Source organism: Calypte anna, unplaced genomic scaffold (assembly GCF_003957555.1).
Source record: "Calypte anna isolate BGI_N300 unplaced genomic scaffold, bCalAnn1_v1.p scaffold_211_arrow_ctg1, whole genome shotgun sequence".
Taxonomy (NCBI): domain Eukaryota; kingdom Metazoa; phylum Chordata; class Aves; order Apodiformes; family Trochilidae; genus Calypte; species Calypte anna.
In genome coordinates, this window is record NW_022045483.1 from 278,114 (window position 1) to 302,288 (window position 24,175).

The 24,175-nt window shown below is 49.4% G+C and overlaps 1 protein-coding gene and 2 long non-coding RNA genes across 3 annotated transcripts; all 3 read left to right on the top strand.

Annotated features, from left to right (window-relative positions):
- The first annotated feature begins 7,149 nt into the window (after window positions 1–7,149).
- LOC115600305 lies at window positions 7,150–9,862 on the top strand. The gene is made up of 3 exons (XR_003988891.1): window positions 7,150–7,220; window positions 7,859–8,046; window positions 9,655–9,862. It is a non-coding gene; the product is annotated as an uncharacterized LOC115600305 (long non-coding RNA).
- Window positions 9,863–13,707: 3,845 nt separating this feature from the next.
- Window positions 13,708–17,607, top strand: LOC115600303 (ankyrin repeat domain-containing protein 7-like). Its single transcript, XM_030468657.1, has 6 exons — window positions 13,708–14,263; window positions 14,669–14,783; window positions 15,029–15,202; window positions 15,314–15,420; window positions 15,916–16,053; window positions 17,337–17,607. Exons 1-6 carry the CDS (start codon window positions 14,046–14,048, stop codon window positions 17,605–17,607), a joined length of 1,023 nt encoding a protein of 340 aa, XP_030324517.1. The 5' UTR covers window positions 13,708–14,045.
- A 1,599-nt stretch (window positions 17,608–19,206) lies between these two features.
- Window positions 19,207–23,551, top strand: LOC115600306. Its single transcript, XR_003988892.1, has 5 exons — window positions 19,207–19,277; window positions 19,888–19,961; window positions 20,267–20,417; window positions 21,149–21,233; window positions 23,352–23,551. It is a non-coding gene; the product is annotated as an uncharacterized LOC115600306 (long non-coding RNA).
- The last annotated feature ends 624 nt before the right edge of the window (window positions 23,552–24,175 follow it).

Here is a 24,175-nt window from a genome sequence, read left to right on the forward strand (position 1 = left end):
TTGCTTTCACCTAAGTCTCCTGTAAGTAGCTGCACTTGCTGAAATTAACAGCAAGTTTCTCAGTCAGTGTCTGCTTCTGGGACTGATAACACTTGATTACAGTTAATGCTAGAGACTGGTGTGCAGAACCAAGGACACTGCTCGGTTCTGAGGAACATTTTGGGCTCTGGAAAGAGAAAAGGAGTAAAGAGGTCACACCTGCAACCCTCCTTTGGGAAGGGGGTCAAACTGGAGTCAGCAGCAGTCAGGAGCTGGAGGCAGGAACACAGAGATTCAGGCTGCGATGGATCAGGAGCACAGGCAGAGGAACGGATGGAATCCTCCCAGGATGCCAAAGCAAACAGGGACAGGAGAAGAAGGGGAAGCAGGAAGCGGTTTGACCGTTATGATCTCTCAAATTTAGACTGAGTATGAGGTGTATGGGATGGAATACTCTGTTTGGTCAATTTTGGTCATTTATCTTCTTCGTTCCTCCCAAAAGGAGGACAAGACAGAAAATTACCTTTATCCTGGCCCAAACCAGGACAGACCCAGCAAAGTGCATCACTTTGGAAGAAGTCCTCAAACAGCCTTTTTTCTGCCCCTCTGAAAAGGGAAAAAAGGGCACTGCCTCCTGAAGCTGAGGGGGCTGACACAGCTGTCAGTCCCCCAAAGAAGAGTGGAAGATGTTAAATGCTGCTTGGTTGCAAGTCTGTTGTTTGGTGCAAGTCAAATGTTTGTAGGATTAAGGCGGTTTGTAAGTGCCCATTTTGTTGTTGTTGTTGTTAACACGTTTTGGTTACTGAAGTTGAAGCCAACTGTTGGCAGAAAGCTTCCTCTAGAAAAAGATACTGATGGACTTGGTTGTTTCCTCCATTCACTAAGATCTTGGGACAGGGGTGCTCTGAACCCTGCACAGATCTCCTGCAGCTCTCTCCTCCTGCTGAGTGGTCTCTACAGTAAGAATTCCAATACCCAGAACACACAGCTCCCTATCACCACCACCTCAATGGCTTCATCACTGCACATCCCCCACATCTCCAGCTGTACTCCAACTATAAAATCAGGAGCTGACCCCCTACTGCTAATGGCACTGGCAACACACCTTGCTTACAGTGGAGAAGGTAACACAGCCATGGGAGCTCCTCCTCCCTCCAGGGAAGTCTCTGGAGCTGCTCAGTCCCAGCAAGGGTCTCATTTTTTGTGTCTTCTAAAGGGCAAAGGAAGTAAAACAGGAGATGAAGCACATCAAGTTGCAGGTTCATAATTCAAGTGCCCCATAAATGACCTTCAAGTGTCCATCCTCAAAGGCACTTCAGCTTCAGAGCTGCTCCTCAGAAGATGCTGCTTCCTCACTCCTCTGGGGTTTAGCACAGGCATTTCTCTGGTAGCCAGGCTGCTTCCCTGACCAGGGGGAATTCACCTCACCACCTCCAGTGCCACAATACCTCTTCACCCAGCAGGGATCACCTCATCACATCCTCGTTCCAGAGGGGCAGCCAAGTCAAGCCAAGGACCCCTGCACCTCCATGAGTGCAGCAAAGCATTTGTCCCTTCCCCTCAGCCCCACTCCTAGGAGGAACACTTCCCAGCACAGTGGGCGCTGCCTAAGACTGGGGAATGGAAACCCACAGACTCTAACAAGTTGGACACTGACAGTTTCAAGCAGCCATGCTCCAGGGGCAGGCAAGGTTCCTCACTCCTGCTCCCAGCTCTTGGAACACCACCAGAAGAGCCTCTTGCCAAAGAACAGCACCCTGACTTCACCCTACACAACCCCCTCCCAGCCCACCACCAGCCACCCCACTGCAGAGCTGCCAGCAGCCTGACTGTGGCCACCCCCAGGCAGTTCCTCTCCTCCCCTCTGACATTTCGGTCACCCCACTTCCATTTCTGTTTCGCTGCCGCAAATCTGCAACAGCCAAAGTTCTCCTTTAAGCCCCTTTTCAGAGTCTTGCAGAAGAAATGCTGAAATCCCTGACACACCTTTTCCAGGCTGGACAGACGACAGAAAGGGTCCTCTTCCCAGCCTGCATTTTAGCTGCCTCCCTGCCAGCTGGACCCCTTCTCAAGAGACACAACTGAGCCAGGCAGGAAATGGAACGTCTACATCTACAAGTAGTGCTTCTTTCCTTTTATACTGCTTTTCAACCTCATTTGGCTCCAGCTGCTTGTTACCTGCTCGCTCAGCACCTGCTCTTTGCTCTCTACACACAGTGTGCACATGAGATTACAAGCTCTTTCACCAGCACATTTCAATTCCTCAGGGCCCTCTGTTCCCTACTGACTCAACCACCCCCTCCTTTCTCCCTCCCTGACACCTGCCAGAGCCCATGGCCTCACTCCTGCCAACAACAAACCCTTTGGAATAGCAGGTCCAGGACTAGGCATGTCAGATCCTCCTCTCAACACCAGCACTTACCAACAGAACAGGGCAGGGTGCACAAAGCACACTATGGTGCCAGAAGCCTCGGGGAAAACCCCTCGGCCTTGCTACCACAGACCACACACCTGAAACGAGCATTCACCCACCTCACACCAGCACAGGGGACCTTGGCTACAGGGGCAAGACCCACATTTACCCATGTGGGTAAAAAAATCCCATGTGTTTTCCTTTAAGCCAAGTTCCTGCAGCCTGCACTCTGAAGAATGCCAGCTGACCCAAGCCAAAGCACAGTCGAGCACACAGAATAAATTGACAGGAACCTGACCGCTTGTGGTCGCTGAGATGCTCAGAGAGCTGAGCACAGAGAACTTAAACCCTGTTCTACACACTCAACGGGCTCTTTAGCAAAGCTTTTACACTGAAACAAAACGGAGCTTCTGTGGAGTCCAGTGAGCAAAGGCTGAGAGCAGCCCCAGCACAGGGACTTACCCGGCACTCCACCAGCCACCGCCAGGTCACAAAACCTTTCTGCACAGCCCCCAGAGTCACCTTTGCACCAGAAGCAGCTGGAAACTTTCCTCCTGCCTCCAAGCCAGCCTCCAGTACACCTTGAATATTCACTCCTGGAACTGGGAAGGCTCAAACCTCTCTTTCTCATCTGGAAAGACAAAGTGTTTTAATGAAGCTGTCACACACAGCTCTTTGGTTTCTTTGTTGTTTTCATCTTTTACAGAACCAATTAAAGAACCACTTGTGTGTCTCCTACCTTATCTTGCAAACTATGTAACACAGCACACAGTTCATCTCTTGGGCAGAGGAAAAAGCAAAGCAGAGAAAAAAATGAGACACAAGTGCCAAATGCTCTGCTGGAGGACTCGGACACAAGCACAGAAGATGCTGTTCAGGGTAACAAGCACACAGGAAAACTCCTGTGCCATGAAACAGTCAGAATGTCAGGGCTGGATTCTCAGCCTCCAGCGGGGCTCTGCCAAGTCATACTGCTGCTGAATCACAGACTCATGGATGCTGGAAAGGGACCATTGGAGCCCACCTGGAATAACTTCCCTTCTCCAAAGAGTGCACAACACGACCACTGCACCGCAGAGCAACCCGTGGGCCTTGCTCCTTTCAACATGGCTTTCCCAGCTGCTTCCTCAGGGGAGACTAGGGAGCACTGACAGGTTTTCTCTCTCTTCCACCACCACCCGGGATACCAAGTGTGAGGGAATGCTGCTTCATTTTACCTTTAGCTCCAGGACCAGGTCCTCCCCTCCAGCCAAGGGCAGCCTGAGCTGTGCTCAGACAGCATGGCAACATCTCTGCCACAGCCTGCCTGTGCCTGGGGAGCCTGACAGGGAAAAGGATCACCTCCCTCCACCTGCTGGCACTTCTGTTTGTACAGACAGCCCAGCAGACCAGACTCCTTCTTGGAACCTAGGACACATTGCTGGCTCATGAGCAGCTTGGTGCCCACCAGGACCCCTCCCAGCCTGTGCTGAAGGTACAGAGAGGATCCAAGGCTGTGTCATTAGATACAGATTATTTAAGCTGGCAGACTGCAGGGCATGAAGAAGCAAGAGTGGAGGGGATGGGACAATTCAGACAACATTTAGAAAAAAGCTATAAGACAACATTTTCTGTCAAAAATGAGAGAAGTGAGGGACAAACAACAGTGACAATGTTTACGTTCAGCAAAAAAAGCAAAACAATTACTAAATGGGCCATTGTGACATTTCACTTCACTGTTTTATAGGAGCTGGAAATACATCAAGAGTAATTTCATTGAGGAGATTTTTTGGTTGGTGGTGATTTTCACAGCTGAATCAGACACAGAAATGCACTCAACAGGCAGCTGAAAGAAACTCGACCCCCAGGTTACCTACAAATAGGAGTGTGTGGGCATACCAAATTCAGAATAAAGTAGGCTTAATATTAAGCAATGTCTTTCTTCCAGTAACAAAAGAAAGAATTTTGGTGCCTTGGAGCAGGCGCTGGGGCCACAAAGTGAGCACGTTATCCTACTGCAGATTTTCCTCTCAGAATTACAGGATGTTGGGACACCTGAAACATCACAGTGCATGCGTGGCAAAGCTACTGGCTGCCTTTTCCTCGTGAAAATAGGGACAGAAGAGGGAAAAAATATTCCAGCACACTCCACCTCCGACCACCAACCACCAAGCACAGGTATTCTGACCTCTAAAACTCCTGCTCCACAATGACAGGCAGCAACCCCGCTTCTTCCCGTGACACTCCACTCCTCCTCAGAGCCAGGGACTGCAGCAAGGCTCAGCCAGGGCTGATCTCCTCCCCCCTGGGAACAGCTCCCTGAGCTGACACACAACCCCATCTCCATGCTGGCAGCAATGGGTGCCTGAGGGCTCCCTGTGGCAGGGCCGACTCAAGAGGGAGCTCCACGGCTCTTCCCAGCACCCGATGGATGTGGATTCTGAGGAGCAGGTGGCAGCTGCTGGGAAAGGAGCAGAGGGGAACAGCAGCCCAGCAAGGAGCAGGAGGAAAGGGGGATGGGCTGCTGGGCTGCCTGACTTTCTATGGGGTGTGGGCAGGAGATGGGAGGAAATAGTGACCCCTCTCAGACCCCTCAGGCTCACAGACCCTCCTTCTTTAGCTCTCCAACTCAAACTTCTTTAGTTCCTCCACTCACACTATGACAGGTACCCTTTTTCCACTCACTGGGAACCTCACCAGACCACCATCCCCTCTCCAATAGGATGGACAGAGGCTCAGCAGCAGTGTCTGCCAGCTCCTCAGGACCCGTGCGTGGACCCCGTGAGGTCCCATAAACTTGTGCCCCTGCAGGTTCTTTAGATGATCACAAACCTTTTCTTCTCCCACAGTGGGGGCTCCTTGGTTGTCCCCGGCCCTGCTTTCCCCTGCTGTGGCCTCTGCAATGAGGCAATGAGCACTTCCCAGAGGAGACTGAGGCAAACAAGTCCTGGAGATCCTCAGCATTCTCAATATCCTGTGGAGCTAGGTCTGACATTTCCTTCAGGAGAGGGCCTCCATTTTTCTGGCTTCTCCTTTTATTCCCACTTACTTGCCTCTCAAAGCTTTTCTTCTTGCTCTTTCCATCCCTGGGAAGATTCAATTCTACCTGGGATGGATGTGGCTCTCCTGCCCTGCTCCCCAGCTGCTCCGACCACCTCTCTACTCCTCCCAGGGTATCTGCCATTGCTTCCCGCCTCTGCATGCTTCCTCCTTCAGTTTGAGAGCTTTTAGGAGCTGCTGGCTCATCCCCGCCGCCCTCCTGGAGTTTTTCCCCGGCTGCGGGATGGGGAGTGTGGGGAAACGGCAGCTGCCAGCATGGCCCGGGAACCAAGATGGAGCCCGGCAGCTCCCTGCATGCCCCGGGACTACAGCTCCCAGCATGCCCCGGGACTACAGCTCCCAGCATGCCCCGGGGCGCTCCTCCTCTCCTGCTGCCTGAGCCCGCCCGACCCCGGGGCTGCCCCGGCCTTGGCCCCGGCCCAGCTGCGAGGGGGAGCAGGAGGAAGGGGATCTGGGCCCGGAGAGAAGGCAGGAAATAGAGTGGTGAGGAGTGGGAAAGAGATGGAGGGGAAGGGGGCAAAGAGGGAGGGAGGGAGAGGAGAATGGCGGGAAGGAGGAGAGAGGGGGATGGACAGAGAGCGGGCCAGGGACAGGCCAGGGGCCTGAGAGAGACAGAAAAGGCCACAGGAGAGGGGAGTGACAGAGGGGTGGGAGAGGGAGAAAGCTTGTTTTCATTTTCAGGGTTTGATTAGGGACCCTTGGTTTGTGTACCTGGCTTCTTCAGGTTGTTTTTTCTGTTGTTGTTGTGCTGGACTGTGTTGTGTTTTCTGTCTGGAAACCCTCATTTCTGGTCTGGCACCTCTACAGCAGGTAGGGCAGTGTGACTGATGGTGTGGTCTTGCATATTTCTAGGGAGTCAGTGGAAATGTGTGGCTGGAGCCTTCTGCATCCCTTAACTTTCATTTCTTGAGTGTAAATCTTGCAATGTTTTTGCTGAGGTGCAAAAATGAAATGGGAGAGCAGATCTTCCTCAGTCAGACACACACACACACCCCTTCCCCCATCTGAAGATGAACAGCCCAAATCTCTGGGGCTGTGTTCTTTTATTAAATGTGTGTCAGATATCCAGCCCCAGGGGACTTGTGTGCAGAGAATGGCTGCATGGGCCTGGGGCTTGACCATCATCACCTGGAAGGGAAAAAGGAAAAAAACCAGGTGATCATGGGGGACTTGTTCCCAAGTCTGTTTCTTTCTATGTTCTCTCAGCGCAGAAGACACTCAGACACCCTGAGCCGTCCCCTCCCTTCACTGGCCCTGTGACCACCAAGCCGACTGCATCTCCCCCAGGCTGTCCTGCCATGGCTGGCTGCTGACAGGAGGGGACACGGGGAGATGGCAGCCTGGGGGTGACAGGGGGGGACATGGGATGGTGAGGGTCTGGGAGAGTGAAAGGACATTGGGCAGTGATGGGCCCAGGGCTACTGGGGGAGCCATGGCAGAGCCAGGGGGCTGCTGGGGGTTGGCACTGGGTAGTGAAGGGCTGGGGGTGCTGGGACACTGGGCAGTGACAGGCTGGGGGACAGCAGGGACAGCAGCATCCTGGGCTGATGTCAGGCTGGGGGACAGCAGGGACAGCAGCATCTTGAAGAAAAAAAGGTGGGGTTAGTGACTGAATTTTGTCTTCAACATGGTTTACTCTGTGCATCAGAAAACTGGTTTATATTCTGCTTTCACTAGTTCAGTTTTGGAGTTCTGATCACCTTTTTTTTGATCTTCTAGAAGCCAATCAGAGCCAGTGAGTGGAACATCTGGAAGGCAGAGGGAGCCAGTGAGTGGAACATCAAAAGCTGTATGTAGAATCACAGTCTCACACTTTCTATTGCAGCCTGCACTTCAATGTACCCTTGTATTGATTTCCCAAACATTAGCTTAAAGTATTTTCCAATAAAACACAGTCTTTGTTGTAAATACAATGTATTTGATTCAGCATAACAAAACTGTGTAATTCCATCCTTTGCACATGTTTGGGTTATTTTTCCTAATTTTTGAAAATGTTACCAAAACCCACTGAGAATCTGTTACTGTTAAACTTGGTACTGTTTCTTACTTTTGACTCAAACAAATACTGAAACCAAGATATCCCAAACGTTTTGAGGACATCCCTGTGCAGCTAAACAATTCCTTTTTGTGTCTGTAAATACCTGGGCATTTCTTCCTGAACCTGTATAATGGAGGTGAAATTGTTTGTGCCCCTCTGAGTACAGAAATGTCTTCAGTAGATTGCCATCAGTTAAAGTCTTGTTGCTCCCCCAGTTGATATTCTGCAGTTCTGCATTTGATCTTTGGACTTTACCTGATGAAGCAGTTGAGTTGAATAGTTTGTCTGCACATGAAAATACCAGCAGCCCAGTGTACACATTGCACAGATTGGAGCCCAGTGCCTTTGTGGGTAAAAGCTCTGTCATTTTTCTTCCCTTCTGCCTGCAGGACATATTTGGATCTGGGTGACTTCAGGTTTGGATGCTGCTTCCATTTCCCAAAGGTTCAGCCTTGCTTCAGGATACCACCACTTGGAACTGACACTGGGAAAAGGGGCAGCATTTTTCTACAGCTTTGCAAACACTGTCCTGCTGCTGCTAAAATGCAAATAAGGAACACAAGGAAATACCTGACTGGTAATGCTCTAGATGTTGATTTGCCTCCTGGGGTGGAATGTGATGTGTAACTCTGCATTTCAAAATAGTCCTTCCAGTATAAAAATCACTGAGCTGTGGGATGTTTGGGTTTTTTTGTCATCCTGATTTTAGGTATACTGCATTTTCTTCACTAGAATGGGGTGAGGCATTACACTAACCCAGAGTTGTGGGGTCTGAGCACTTGAGAAGCTGTTAGGAGAGCTGAATGTAGAAATTCATCAAGTGTGTCTCTGTGTTCTGTGAAGAATACAGGCTCTGCTGGTCATGGAGTGGTGTGTCATATTTCACCTGGAAAACTTCTTGTCTGTAGGTCTGAAACCACTCAGTCTGAATCTGACAGCAGTGATGCTGTCACGGATCAGTTTGAATCCCTTTCTGCACATGAATGTCTCTCTCTGTGAGTGTCAGTCAGTGTAGCTGGCCCAGGGACCCTGGGAGTTCCCACAGTGCATTTATCCAAACCACATTCACAGCATTTGCTCTAATTCAGATGGGGTTTTATTTCTTGAAAACAGGGATGTTAAAACCCTGTCATGACTTTTTTGTGAACAGATCAGTGCCTCCTCTGCACGTGTTTCTCTGGCCCAGCTTATTGTGGTATATGGAAATTCTTGTCAAATACTTAAAAAAAAAACCCCAAGAGTCTTTTCTTTGTTATTTTAAGTCTTATGCTGTGATCTGTAGCTGGATAACCATTGAGATGTGAACAAAACTTTGATTTTTAACAATTTGAAGACGTTGGTTTAAGTTTATAACATGTTTCTCTTTGGATACTATCCTACAGAGGGTTGTTCCCAGCTTGGGAAGCCAGGAGGGGAGTAGCTGATCAGCCTCAGTGTAATCCTGCAGTGTTCCTCAGCTTCAAGACTAAGGAAGCCCTTCAGAAGCTGTTCACCATTTCTGAGACATCTTGTGAATTTTGTGTTAAAACCCCAATGTTTGCAGAGTAATTTGGTTGGCTGTAAGTTCTGGACCTTTCAGTGGGTCTGCAAGAGTTAAATGAGGAGTGTTTGTGTAACAGGGACAGCTGCATGACTATTTGTTGCTCTCTGGTCACTCTGGTTCTGGATCCAGTTTTGGAATGCTGGAGAGTGCCATAAATGGCAGTGTAGGTGCAGTGGAGGGCACAATCTGTTGGTCTGAACACAGAGCGTGTAAGTTGTGTCAGTGTACCTGATGGTTTCTAGGAGTGTGTTTGTGTGGCAGATGAGCAGATGTGACCTTCTGGAACTGCTGTCATGCTGTGTTGTGCTGTGGAACTGCTGGCACGTTCAGTCTCTCCCTCTGAATTGTGCTTTGGAGGAGAAGTGTATTTGTGTCTCTTCTCCAAGTGGATGGTGAGCTAAGGGGATATTTCTCCCTGAATAAACCTGAAGTTAAGCCATTCTTTGTTTGTTGAGTTCCAAACACTGCTCAAGCCCTTGGAACATCCTGGCTCTGGTATTTAAAAGAAAAAGGATTTGATTGGAGCAAGCCTTGGGTTAGGAAAAGGAGGGGATGAAAGGCTTTTGCTGGTTAAAATAGTAATAATTGAGATGTCATTTCAAGTGTGAGGTTTAGATATGTCTGCATTTCTTTCCTTACCAGGGCCAAACTGTCGAGCCTGATCCCAGAGTTGGAAAGAGCACAGGAATTCCAAGGAGTTTCATGCTGGAGGTGAAAGATCCCAATACAAAGGGCGCTCTGCTGACAAGAACTGGGAAATATGCAATAGCAGCTCTTAATGCATAAGTATGGAATTAACTGAACTGACCAAAAAGTGAACAAGAGAAATCATGGGGAAAGATCTGAGTGCCAAAGCAAGCAAACAAAGTAGTTTAATATGAATACCTGTATTTTAGAAGGCTAACGTGAGGTGACCAGAATTCCATCTCTTACTTCCTTTGATAAAAACCAAAGCTTGGAAAATTTTTCTCTGTACCTGTCTTTAACTTCTGTCTTTTTCCTTCCCCACCCTGCCTCCAGAGAAGCATATGCCAGAGGAAAGAAGGAAAAGCTTTTCTGTTTAGTATTTATCCAAGGAGCCCTCCTCTGATGATGATGATGATGATGATGATGATGATCCCATACCTGATGAGTTCTTGTCTGCTCTTTGCAAAGCCCTACTGACTGATGCAGCTTTTATTCCCTGCTGTGGGATCAGTTATTGTGAGGAATGTTAAGTGTTCCTTGCATGTTTTTTAGTTCAAAACAATCACATCTGATGTTCTGAGAGCAGAAACAGGAGGTAACAAAGTTGCTTTGTTTCCAGTTCTCTTTATCCTGAAGGATGCTTCTTACAGAAAGGGGAAAATAAGCAAAGCTCTTTTCCCTTTTTATGTGTCTGGTTAAATCCCCTTTGCACACAGAAGGAGGAGTATGAGCAGAGTGTGTAATTGTGCAGGTGATGACAGTCTTAGATATCAAACTATTTTGTCCACAGCCCTTTCTCTCTTACAAGACTACTCTGGTGACTTACTGCTGACTAGAAAAAAACCAAAACAAAACTGCCACTATTTAATATATAAATAGTTAAATATTTAATCCTTCAGAACTCAGGGTGTTTTCCTGATCACTGTTTTGTTCCCTAACCTTGAGGTTGGTGACTTCAACTCTACTGGACAGTGGGAAGAAGACTAGATAAAAGATCAAGGCACAACCTAACCCCATCTTCAGATGTTACAACAGTGAAATATCAAAACTGTGTGGTTATTTTCTACAAACTAGAAAGTTTTTTTACACTATTCAACATTTATATCTTCATGCTCTCCACTCAAGATCCTATTTACGTGTTTTTTACGAACTTTGAAATTTCCCTCCTTTCTTTAAAAACCATTTTGATGATTCTAATTCCACACAGGTATTAGAACAGCATTACTGGAGTCTGAGGAACATACCTGCCCAGCCTGTCAGCAGAGGTTTCTCCTGATGCTCCAGTTGCCAACAAGTGCTTACCCCAGGGAACATGATGCCTTTTACATAAACTGCTTGTGAGAAAAGTCTATCTGTAAAAAGCTGAAAGGGAAGAGTTTACATCTCCTTACACAAGGCTACACTGCATAAGGCCAAACAAATGATGGGGAAAGTCCTTGCTCTTATTTCATGAATATTTTGAATTTTTTCAATTTAGTCATCTCAAATGGCCAAGCTGCTTTCTCTCAGCTGGAGAGAATGATGTCTTAGTTTTATCTGTTTATCTATTTCTAGCTCCATGGAGCCCAGCTGGTCAGTGATGTAGAGGGTGTCACCCCCTCGTGTCCTTCCTAAAGGGTTGATATCCCTCCATCCCCAGGCTCCAGTCAGAGGAGCCATCCCACCACCTCTGGGTGATACCAACCACATCCCAGCCCATCCCAACCTCTGCAGCTCCTCTTGTTTCTTCCCAGGCTTGGTGCACTGGCACTGAGGCCTTTGAGATGTCATTCATTCTGGAGATGTCACTCAGTCTGGAGAGGAGAAGGCTCTGAGGAGACCTTATTGTAGCCTTTCAGTATCTGAAGGGGGCCTGCAAGAAAGCTGGTGAGGGACTTTTGAAAAAATCTTTGGGGCTTTGGGGGTTAAAAGCAGCTCCAGCCCCAGGGATGAGTTGTGAGGCAGCAGGGAAGGGCTGTGCAGAACCTCTCCACAGTCACACAGTGTTTGCTGGCAGCCCAGCAGCTTCCCTGCAAGCTGCTGCTGGCCTGGGTGTCCCTGAGGGAAAAAAAAAGGGGGGGCAAAAATACGTTTTGGCCACTTAGCTTCAACTGATAATATTTTTGTTGGTTGGGCTTTTCTTTTTGTACCCCACCATATACTCAGGGAGCAAAATGGATGTTTTTCCAAGGCAATCCTGGAGCCTTCAGAGCAGGAGATGTTTGCCCACTCGACGTGGATGGAAGCCCCTTCTGGCAAGCCCTCCAGGAGCCCGTGGGCAGGTAAGGGCTGGGCCGGGGGTGCCCTGTGCCAGGGGCTGGGCAGGGTTTCCCTGGAGAAAGCTGGAGGGTGCCCACTGCCTGCAGCCCGGGACGGGCATTCCCCTCCTGCTGGTTTCCTGCAGAAACTTGGGGGGTTCTGATTGCTCAGCTTCAATATCCACTGGGCTGAGATGGGAACTGCTGGGTGCTCTGAGGTCAGTGCTCACTGTGCCTGACCCCCAGCACTGGGGGGAACCCTGGATCTGTGCAGCTCACAGCAAAGTCAGGAGTTGCACCTGGAATACTGCGTAGAGCTTTGGAGCCCCCAGCCCAGGAAAGGTCCAGACCTGTGGGAGAGGGTCCAGGGAAGGGCCACAAAGATGACCAGGGGTCTGGAGCACCTCTGCTACCAAGATGGGCTGAGAGAGTTGGGGCTGTTCAGCCTGGAGAAGAGAAGGCTCTGGGGGGGCCTTAGAGAACCTTCCAGTCCATGAAGGGGCTACAGGAAAGCTGGGGAGGGGCTTTTCAGCAGAGAGAGCAGTGACAGGACAAGGGGTAATGGTTTTAAACTGAAAGGGGGTAGATTTAGGTTAGATAGTAGGAAAACATTCTTCCTCATGAGAGTGGCAGGATACTGGAATAGGTTGCCTAGAGAAGTTGCTGATGCCCTTCCCAGGAAGTGTTCAAGGCCAGGTTGGATGAGGCTTTGTGACACCTGGTCTAGTGGGAGAGGTCCCTGCCCATGCAGGGGCTTGGATCTTGATGATCTTTAAGGTCCCTTCCAACCCAAGCCATCCTATGATTCTCTCCCTCCTTAGGAGCTGTGTCCTGACTTCTCTGCAATGCCTGAAAAAGCTTGGGTTTTGTTCTGGGCAGCTCAGCAGACAGCAGTGAGACTCAGTGCCTGAGGCAAGTTGCTGCTTTTAAATTCTCTCCTGGCTGATGCCCAGCAGTGGGGTGTGGTTGGTGGCTAATTACAGCCATTAGTGGCTCATTTCAAAAGCTGGGCTGCCTGTGGAAGGTCAGGCTGGTGCTGGGGCCTGCAGAGGATGTGTTTGCAGCAGGGAACTTTGAGATGATTTTCTGTGTAGCTGGGTGTGACACATGTGGCCTGGTGACAGCTACCATTTGTGTTGAGATTTTCCCCAGAGTAAGGGAAAAGATAGTTGTCCTGCCAGTAATTCCTGGTAGGCCAGGAGAATTCCAGATGTCCATTTCCCTCTAGTTATGGGTTAGACTTGTCTAGGGAAACACCCTGTACTTGTGCAATGGCAGTGGAACTTTTGCAGTGAGCTCTGTGCAGTCAGAGGAAGCTAGTTTGCCATTAATTTAATTAACTTGCTGTTAATTTCAGCAAGTGCAACTACTTACAAGAGATTAGCTGAAAGCAAAAGTACACAACAGAAAATCACCTTTATCCTGGCTCAAAGCAGGACAAGATGACAAGTGAGAGACAAGAAGTGGGTTACACAAGAAGGGTTATTTTACCCTCTCTAGCTGCTCCTTTGAATTGGGTATGAAAAAGCCTCTCCAGGAGCAGAACTTACCAGTTGTTTGTATGACTCAAAGAGGTGGGGGAGAGTTTCTCAGCTTCTGTCAGATACTTAAGGGACCATTGTCACCTGTAGTGGCAATGAATGAATGCTGAGGCTTAAACCAATGCAAGGTTTAAGGATTAAAGGAGCCTTTTCCTTCCCTTCAGCCCCCTCCCCCCTTCCCCCTGTGAATTGGTTCAGCCCCTTCCCCCCCCCCCCGCAGGTGGTCCGGCCCCGCCCCCCGTTGCCCCTGGCGACTGCCGTTAGCGGCGACTCTGCCGTTGTGGCTCCTGTGCTGAGCTGCGCTGGGCTGCGTCTCTCCGGCTGCTCCCGGTTCTGGACACTGGTTTGCTCTTTTCTCCCGCTCCGTCCCTGCCTTTCCCCTTGCACCCACCTCGTCCCCGTCTGTCTCCTCCCTCCCCTGTCCCTGCCTTTGCCCTTCCCCTGTCCTTAACCCCCACCCTTCCAGGTCTACCCCACCCAACCCTTACCCCACCCTTCCGGCTCGGCCGGCTGCCTCCCGCTGCTCCCGCGGGGCTGTGCCCGTGCCGCAGCTCACAGAGCTCCTGGGATGGGGCTCTTCACCAAGAAGCAGAAGCTTCCCCGCTTTGGCAGGGCTCCTAGGCAGCCCTGCGGTGCTGCCTCTTCCGGCACCAGCGCCCCTGAGCCTCAGTACCAAGGTCTGGGCAGGCTGCACCGCGCGGCTGCCCGCGGCCACCTGGCCTGGCTGAGGCGCTGGCGCTGGTGGATGGAGATTTGGGGCATCGACCGCCGCGACAGGGAGAATCGGTGAGGGGCTGTGGGCCGCTGCTGGGACACCTCGGGTGGCGTGCGGGAGCATCCCCCCTGCAGGGTTTGTGTGGGATCCCCTTGGAGCTGATTGCTGTCAAAGCAAGATGTGCCCTGTCAGCTGGGAGGGGGAACTCGAGAGCTTTCCAGTGCTGGGAGCTGCTGGGTGGGCGCCAGTGCTCCTGGAGGTGCTGGGCTGCTGCTTGGCCCTGCTCTCCCTGCAGGGTTCTCTTGCAGCTGCTGAGGCCTCCCCAGGTCTCTCCTGCCCTGTGGGTGATGTCTGCGGGCTTGCAGCAGCAGCAGCAGGAGCAGCAGGGTCTGGGCAGGGTCCCCCGGGCTGGGTGGTGCCACAGCTTTGGTTCTTTCCTTGTCTGTCAGTGTTAAGCTCCCGTGTTTGATTCTCAGGACACCTCTCCATCTGGCGTGTGCCAACGGCCACACAGAGGTCGTCAGGTTTCTCGTAAGGCACCGCTGCCAGTTGGATGCTGCTGACAATCTCAGGAGAACACCCCTGATGATGGTGAGTGAGAGAAGTTCTGCTCTTGGAAGAGGGGCTTCTTGACGGTGCATGAAAGGAGAGGTGTCTGGCAGGACTCTGTAGGCAGAGCTGTGCGGAAAGACGCCTGTTGGGTTTGCAGTGGAACAGGCACCTGTCAGATCATCTTTGCAGGTGCTCTTCTTTCCCAGTGGTCAGAAGCTGGGCGAGCTGTGATGGAGTGAAATGGGATTTTGGAAGTCTTCCCTTCTTTTGTGTGTTGTTCCCAGGCAGTACAGTTTCATCAAGAAGACTGTGTGGCTTTCCTGCTAGAGCACGGTGCCGACCCAAATCTCACCGACACCGATGGCCACACTGCCCTCCATCTGGCCATCCAGGCTCATAATAAAAACCTCGTGGGGCTGTTACTCAGGCATTATGTGGATCATCGTGCCAAGAATAAGGTAAATGTTTCTGTTTCTTCAGACAGTCCTTCCAGAAAGTGGTGTCAGTATTCCTTTTGCAGATTTTTTTGACTTTGCTTATTAACATGATGTATTTCTCTGACTTCTCAGGAGGGCTTTACCCCACTAGCTCTTGCTATCTCTGAAGATCAGGAAGAGATAGTAGAAATCCTCCTGAAAGCAGGAGCTGACGTGAATGCTCGAGACCAGCATCAAAGGTAAGGGTTTTCTCCAAAGGTGTCCCTTTGGTATTCTTTCTGTTGGACTGCTGAGCAGCATGGGAATGTGCTCTGAGCAAAAGCAGGGGGGCACTGGGAAGGAGCTGTTTCTGTGAGACTTGTGTGTGAAAGCAGCGTGTGCTTGGCTGCTGTGGTACCTCAGGGGCTGCTTTCTGCATTGGGGCTGTCCAGGAGGCATTGTCTGGCAGGAGATGTGTCCTGAGCCTGGCAGCAGTGCCTCAGTTTGAGAAACCAGCTCCTGCACAGCAGCCTCGTGTGCACTGAAGTGTTGTACATGTGGCAGCTCTGTCTGAGCACGCAGCTGTTTTGACTCCCTCTGCCCTGTTATTGTTGCTTCTAATGGAACCTGCTTTTTCTTTTGTTCATTGTAATGGAATGGGGAGAAGACTTTTTCTGAGAGCAAGTAGGAATGAAAGGAATGTGTCTGTGTCTGTGTCAAATGATCCATTTCATAGGATGTTTTGAATCTTTCAGAACCCCACTGATGATTGCTGCTTCTGTTGGGCATCTGAATTTGGTCCAAGTTCTCCTTTCTTACGGTGCCAAAGTTTCCCATGAAGACCGTGATGGGAACACAGCTGAGGATTATGCTGATCTTCATGGGTACTGGAGGTAAACTTTGAACATTCTGATGAGAAGAAGTGGTCAGTTCTCAGTGTGGCTTTGGAATGTTGTTGGTGGCAGCACCAAGGTTTAATGGTGTGTTTAGAGGTGTGTTGAAGGTGTGCTCAGGGATGTCTTCTGATGGGTGTGGTTGCTGTGGGTTCTGGTTTTTGGGCCCAGGCTGATTTTCTGGTACTGGTGGGAGGCCCCAGAGAGAGGGTGTGTAGCACCCTGAGGGACCCGTGAGGGGTGGAAGAGGCAGGGCTCAGGATTCCCTGCCATCTCCTGCCAGCCTCTCTCAGAGCCCAGAGGATGGGCAGCCTGGTCCCTGCCTGCTCCCTTCTTCCCTGCTGCTGGGCTGCACTGGGAGCTCTTGGGCAGAGGCTCCTGTTCTGTCATCAGCTCGCCCGTGCTCGGCAAGATCCGAATCCATCAGGTGCTGGGGGCAGCTGGGGACCCCTCTCCTGAGTCGGCCCTGCTGCAAGGGACCCTGGGATACATATAACTGGGACTATGGAGATGGGCTTTGGTCTAGACTTGCAGATATTTGTTCCTCATCCCACATGTTCCTGTCTCTTCCTCTTGGAGCAGAGCTGTTCCGGTCTTATTTTCAGACCTTCAAGACTCTCTTCCCTGTTCCCCTTTTCTCTTCCCTTGGGAGGGTGGAGGGGGGTACCAGAGCAATTCTGTCAGCTGATGTTTGGTTAGAACTGAGACACTGTGTCTAGTGTTAGTTTGGAAGCTGAGGAAAATTTCTGCCCAGGATTCTCAGTTAGAGAATCTTTCAAGTGTTGTTGCTGAGCTGAGGTCTGCCCAGTAGGAACTCTCCAAAGTGTCTGTAGCCAGAGGAGGAACTTGGCAAGCTGAGACGCGTGTAAAGCCTCTGCCCAGCCCAGCACCATTGTCCTTGCTGACTTGCACTGCAGTGCCCAGGAAGCACCAGCCTTTTGTTTCAGAGGAGATGTGACTGAGAGCCCTTCATTGCTCTGATGCACAGCTTTGTAGCTGGGGGGGTTCCTTCTCTCAGGTGGTTCTGTGTGCCTAAAAGGCAGACTGAAAAAATGTTCAAGCAGGAGCTTGGAACTTGGAAGGTGTGAATGTGCATCTCTGGGGTAAGAGCCCTGCAGTGAGTTCTGTGTGTTTTACCCTTAACAGATGCTGAGGAGAATAATGAGAATTTGTATGAATATGTGTAGGCTGGATAATAAGTTGGTGTTAAGTGTTGTGCTGAGTGGTGTATGCCAGGATGTGGTTCTTTTTTCCAACTCTATTTCCTCTCTTTGTCTGTGCAGTCTCAGTCAATATCTGGCAAAACTGGAGAACACAGCAGAAGCTCCTGCAGGGGATGCTCAAGGTGACAACATCCTCAAGATACTTCGAATTCCTGAGCGGGCAGGAGCTGCTGGAGAGCTGGAAATCATAACAGAGCAGGAGAACACAGGAGAAGCTCCTGCGTGTGATACAGAAGATCTCACCATGGTTACCAGCCCTGAGCAGGCAGGAGCTGCTCCATTTATGTGGGGTGCACCTGCTGTGGACAGAGGAGGTAGGATCCTTAACTAGGGAGGAGCTCAAGAGGAAAAGGATGTGGCCTTTTCTTGAGGTGGTTTGTATTGTCAGCACTGACTGTGCTGTGCTCCCTGGTGACTTCAGTGCAGGCCTCAGGAGGAGCAGCACAAGAAGCTTTGTGATTGTGCTGACTTGTTACTTTTTGGCCTTGTCAGGCTGTAAGGGCAGTTGTGATTTGTGTGCTCCATGTCCACTGACAGGATTGTGTCCTATAGGATTAATTTTTTAATAGAACTGAACTCTAGATTGGCAGCTGTTCTTCTTTTAGTTTTTTTAAGTGTGTTGTATCAGAGCTGTGTGGCAAATGGGCAGCAGAGAGTGTTCAGGGAGCATTTCTTGGCATTAACAGTGCAGTCTGGCTGGCTCTGCAAAGCACATGATGAGAGTCCCTTTGCTGTGCTGCAGCAACAGAGGGCTAGAGGGTAAGCTGGGGTGATCCTGAGCGAGCTTCTGAGGTCCTCTGAAGTGTATGTTTTGGGGAGGAGTCCTTGAGCCACATCCATTCCATGTGCTTGTGGTCAACTCAAGAGAAGCAGCACTGCCTGCTGCTCTGAGGCAAATGTTACAGCATGTTTCCTGTCAGCAGGAAATTGGGTGTTGGGTACCTATAATAAGAAAACCCCAGCATTTGCTGTCTTGAAATTTGAGGTGTTACTGAGCAGGATGGGTAGAGAAGGTGGATAGTGGTTTGTATTCTAAATAATATAAGAACACAGGGACCTGCACCCACAGGTGCCACACAGAGTGTTCCAGGAGGCACAGAGGTGCATCCGTACACCGACACTCAGGTGTGACTCCTGCAGCAGTCACCACACCCATTTGGGTCCAGTTGTGGAAAGAAACTGCAGTTGCAGCCAGCATTGTTTTCTCTGTCGTTGTTTCTGTCAGTTTTTGCAAAAAAAGCTGTAGCTGTGGCAGAGCAAGCTGTAGGTTTGTGGTTTGGGGCCAAAAGTCATAGGTACAGAGTCACATTGTTTTATTTCTTCTTGTTCCTTTGGATCAGCATCTGTTGCTGATGATGGGATTCTGCAGTGATGGGGAACTTGTGTGTGGTAGTTCAACCCACTCACTAATGCTGGAGATGCCAACCAGCATCTTTAGTTTCAACATGATTTCATTTCCTTGCATTGATTTAAATGGAAATGATGCATTTTTTGGCAGTGATACTGAAACTTAGGGGTACTGTGGTAAGTGTACTTGCAGAGGCTGATTTATGCATCAAGTCTGGTGATGCTAACAGTGCCTTGCATTCTGCACCTTTGCAAGAAAGCATTCTGAAACTGTGAGAGCTGAATTTTACTAAGTAATAGAAAGATAAAAATCAGATGAGTGAAACTGTTCTGCATGTAAAGATAGTTTTGGAAGCACTTTGCAGAAGGGTGCCTGCAGAGTCTTGTGGGGTGGAATACTCACTGAGTTGGGTGTGTGAGGAGTCTTTGTGTAGTTACAAGTATAAGATAAAGGCAGCACCTAAGCACTATGAAAAAGACAGCCTGATTATATTTCCTGTTCAACATTTGATGTGAAAACAATGTTTATTGTTGTGACTCTTAGGGCATTTAGAAATGAAATATTTTTTTCTAAAATAAATCTTTAGGTCAAGAAGCAGCAGAAGCCAAACTTGTTGGAGTTATGGAACGTTTTCCTGAAGTACAGGAAAGCTGGTAAGCTGCCTGGAAAAGGTTGCATGATGTCCTGCTCTGCCAAAGTAGACTTGCTAAGTAGTTGTTTTGTATTTTCTTACTATAGAAAGTGAGAGAAGTAAGTTTTGAAAAGAAAGCACTTTTTCATTGGAGAAATAAAAAAGCCATATAGTTAAAATAAAGATATTCATCACCTTCTAAGCCCCTGTCCCTGGCCAATCCTTCCTCCCTCCCGTTCATCCCTTAGCTGGCTCATTTTCCAGACATTTCCCTTCTTGCTTCTGTTGCTGTGTTTGCCCTGAAGCAATGGGACCAAAATGTGGAGATGGAGAGGAGAAGGAGGACTGGAGTGTCTTGGGTGTTGCCCAGAGGTGTGCTGGGTGCTGCTTGCAGCTGTGTCAGCTGTTGTGCACAGCCCCCTTCTGCTGGCAAGGGGGCAAGAGGAGGCAGCAATGTAAAGGAAATGCTGTGATGGGGCTGGGGGTGAAGAAACCCTTGGCTACCGCTCACTTCTGAGTTTGTCCTTCAGCAGCAGAACCTCTGCAGATCTTCTGGATGCAGGGCTTGAGGGCTGGGGAGCAGCAGAGTGAAATACAAAGAGTGAGTGTCTCTCTTCTTCCCTGGTGTGTAGGTGCCCTGCCAGCTGTGGGAGCAGAAGAGGAGGAAGATCCTGATTCTCCCTGGAGTTCTCCCTGGGATTCTGAGGTAAATTTCAGGGGAAATGAAGGGAGGATTGATGTGTTGGGGCATGAGGTAACTGAAATGAAGCTGGGCTGAAGTGGGGAAGTGCTTCTCAGGGGCTGTGCAGGAGCAGGGCTGAGGCTGAGGACAGGAGGCATTTCTTTCTGCTCCTGCAGATTTCCCTGGAAAAGCTGAAGGCCTTGTAAAAGCAAGGTCAGCCAAGTTTCCCTTCTGTCTTAGGCAGGAAAAGTCTTTTTCAAGCTGGCAGTGGGTGGCAAAGCAGGTCCTTGTTTGAGCTCTTTCCAGCTGTTTGGTTTGATCTCTTTCAGGAAGAATCACCTGAAGAGGAAGAAATGGAGGAGAATCAGGAGCAGGAAGAACTCAGTAAAGAATTATGGGCTGCAATTGCTGCATGTGTCACCAAGGACATTTTAAATGCAAGTCCTGATATTTTGACAGGGACTGCAGAGAACAAGCCTGGTGAGAGGAATGATTTGTTTAATACCGATCGAGATTCTTCCTCTATGAATGCACAGTAAATGACCAAAGATTGTGTTGACTCCTGATACCCAGTTTTTCCCCTCACTTGTGAATCCTGGTGGGATTCCTGTTCTTTTTCATTCTTTCTTTGAGAACTGAAATCGTGACTTTGTGTTGCAAACAGTGCTGTATGTCAAGGACGTGCCCTTCTTGCTTTTTTTGCTGTGTTCTGCCTCTGGACCAAATGTTTTGTGGCAGCAAGCTGCACGCACGTTGCTGTGTGTGACCTGAATGAACACTGACCAAGTGAGAGAAGCAATTTTGTACAGCTATCTTTACTGAGACAGTGGAGGAGCCTCAGGCCTCAGAGCAGGAGGAGGAGGCTCCCTTTGCATTGCTGGAAGCATCTTGCTGATTACTGCATGGCACACAGTTTATCTGAGAGAGAGATCCTGCACCTTGGAGACACTGGAGTGAATTCTTTGTGGCCATAGTGATATTCAGAAACTTTCTTTTTCACATAAGAAAGTAAAATGCCACCAAAGAAAGGATTGAACACAGATGCACGTGAAATATGTCTTCTGATCATTTTCTCTCTAGCAGCTCACTAATTTGAGGGGATGTGATGTTTTCTGTTAAGATTGTTCTCACCATTAATCAAGGTGCCCTCTAGGAGTAACTAAGTAGCAGTTAGTCCTGCTGGTTGTAAAAATCTGTTGTTTTCACTGTAGGTGAGGACTCGGGATCTCCTTTCCATATGTCATCACCAGCAAAAATAGAGGCCTAAAGGAAGCCACTGACAACTCTGGGGTGCAGGTATGTGAAGCCAAATATTTGGCATTAGAGTCTGGACTGGTAAGTGGCATGATAGAGGAAATTGCATTATACAGTAAGGTAAAGAAAAGTAACCAGAAAGTGACTAATGGTTGTAGTGAGACAGGACCAGGTGCCCTGAGTTATTGATGAGTGGGTGTGGGTTCACCTGTGTCTGGCCTCCCTCCTGAGCATGTGCAGGAGCAGGGGGCCAATAAGAGAGCAGCTGACACCCACGGAGAGAGCTCTCACTCTTCAGTGAGCATGGAGAAGCCCATAGCTCGAGGAGCCCCAGGAGCAGGCAAGAAGGGGTAGATCCTGAGGCCACAGGAACAGCCCTAGGACATCGTCCAGGAATGGGCTAAACCCCGAGGCCTCAGGATCGACCCTAGGAGCAAGAAGGGCTCCTTCCGCTTCATCTGGTGGAGAATGCGGGCAGCCTGCAGAAAACCTAGCTGGCACAGAAACTGCAAGAACATTCTCCCTGTAAGGTATGATCAACAAGCTCTCTGGACAGGAAACCCCAGAGCAGAGGGGAAAATCCCATGAGGAAGGGTTAAATCCCGAGGCCCATGAGGAAAGAAACCCCGGAACAGAGGGAAACCAAGCCAGAAGAGCAGATACAGGAGGGAGAATAATAACTAGAAGAACAACTTGCAGAGACTCTGTGAAAAGTGCCTGGTGCAACTTGCAGAGACTTTGTGAAATATGCCTAGGCTAAGCCCTTGAGCAGAGGGAAATCCCATGAGGAAGGGTTAAATCCCGAGGCCCATGAGGAAAGAAACCCCGGAACAGAGGGCAAGTGCCTGGGACAATTTGCAGAGACTTTGTGAAGAGTGCTCAGACAACTTGCAGAGACTTTGCCAGAAAGGGGCTGACATCGAGCGAATATATGGGTATGCTTAATTCCCCTTAAAGACAGAAGGTTGAGAATTCTCCCCAAAATATGTGTAAGGGTTGAGAATTCTCCCTAAAAATATATGTAAAATCCTGTAAGTTATATGTTTAAATCTTGTAAGTTATATTTTTGTGTAAAAATCCTCTAACCTCTCGGCGCCCCCTTGATGCTCTTAGCTGAGTGTCCTGCGGGGCCCGAAGAAAAATCCTGTAAGTGTATTCTTGTGTATAAAAATCGTGTTATGTAAATATGCAAATGTCTATGTAAATGTCTGTGTACTATGTAAATGTCTGTGAAAAAAAAAAAAAAAAAAAAAAAAAGGGGGAAATGTAGTGAGACAGGACCAGGTGCCCTGAGTTATTGATGAGTGGGTGTGGGTTCACCTGTGTCTGGCCTCCCTCCTGAGCATGTGCAGGAGCAGGGGGCCAATAAGAGAGCAGCTGACACCCACGGAGAGAGCTCTCACTCTTCAGTGAGCATGGAGAAGCCCATAGCTCGAGGAGCCCCAGGAGCAGGCAAGAAGGGGTAGATCCCGAGGCCACAGGAACAGCCCTAGGACATCGTCCAGGAATGGGCTAAACCCCGAGGCCTCAGGATCGACCCTAGGAGCAAGAAGGGCTCCTCCCGCAACAAATGGTGATGGCAGAGTCCTGCAGAGGAAGGTTGTGTTAGTGTCTGAAGTTGGGTACAGTCCTCTTCGGATGAGGAAAAATCCTTGCCAGATGCTGGAGATCTGCTGTACTGCTGCTTTGTTTCCAGCTGGTTTGCTTCAGCGTTGGTCCTGCTGTGCTGTGCAGAGAAACGATGCAGGCAAATGCTTTTTCCCCCCCATACAAAATGCATATTGAAGGGAAGAGGGAGATTTGTCTGTAACAGGCTGATGTGTGTGATTAAACATGCCTGGTCTTTCCCTTTGTAAGAGAAAGCTCCTGAAAAAAACTTTGAAATGTGGTGACTTTTGATGCTTTCCCTGCCTCTGCAAAACATGTGTGTGTTGGGCCATGCTAAGAAGTGTTTGAAAAGATTGTTTTCTGAGGGGAATAGGGGAGGCATCCTGTTGGTGTTGGGCATCTGGGGTAGGGCTGGGCAGAGGGGTCTGGAGTCCTGTGTAACACCTCAGGGGAGAGTGGAGCACATTATTCCCACTTTGGGGACATGGAAGCAGTTGTTTTTCTCTAGAAAAGCTCTCCCAACTGATAGGGATTCTTGCTGTGTTTTGACAGTGTCGGGAACTGGAAGAGCATCAGCTTCAATATGAGCATCAGATGTATTACTATTACATGAGTTCCTCCAAGGATAAGAAAAGAGAACTAAGAGAGAAGTGCCAAAACCTGAAAGACCTCCTGTCATCATCTTCTGAGACCAGGGCTACAGTAAAAGAGCTGGAAGAGCGTGTGCAGTGGTGAGAGCCTGACACAGAGAACCAAGGTGTCTGTCAGTGTCTGGGGTTGTGTGAAAATTTGTTGTCCAATTTGCTGTGTAGGTTGGACAGATTTCCTATAATGACAGAGATTATAAGGGAATATGAGGACCCAGTTTCCAAGGGGCAGTCTTTTCCTTTTCTCCTTTTCTGCAGAGGAAAAAAGATAAGTAGAAATTCCGAGCAGCTGCCAGCTCTTGTCTGGTTTGGCTGAGAGAACAGCAAGAGGGAGAAGAAGATGTGAATCAAAGTCACCTCTTTGCCTTTGGTTCAGTGGGGGCATCTGTTTCCATTGTTAGATACTGGCCTGTTGGGTGGGAAATCTGATGAAATATTCTCAGGAACTGGGTCTCTATGCTTTCTGTGGAAGTTGGCTGACAGATGGAGGTGTAGTGCAGGTGCTGTGGGGAGAAGGTGAGGTGCAGGTCCTGCCTGTAGATCCTGTTGTGTGCCCAATAGCAAAGCAGTTCTGCTGATGGGTAAAGCTGAAAAGGTGATGTGCAAAGCAGTCTCTGCAAGGGCACCTCAAGGGCTGCTGTTGTGTAGAGGCAGGGAGATGGGAAGAGTCCCCACAAGGCTGTCAGGGTCCATGAGCTCCAGGGGCAGGAGCAGTCCCACACCCCCTCG

Excerpts from the sequence above, each read along its gene's own strand:
- LOC115600303 (XM_030468657.1), top strand. The coding sequence starts at position 14,046 with ATGGGGCTCTTCACCAAGAAGCAGAAGCTTCCCCGCTTTGGCAGGGCT. Across the intron at positions 14,784-15,028 it reads GGAGAACACCCCTGATGATG|GCAGTACAGTTTCATCAAGA; the intron begins GTGAGTGAGAGA and ends TGTTGTTCCCAG. Across the intron at positions 16,054-17,336 it reads GATCTTCATGGGTACTGGAG|TCTCAGTCAATATCTGGCAA; the intron begins GTAAACTTTGAA and ends TTGTCTGTGCAG.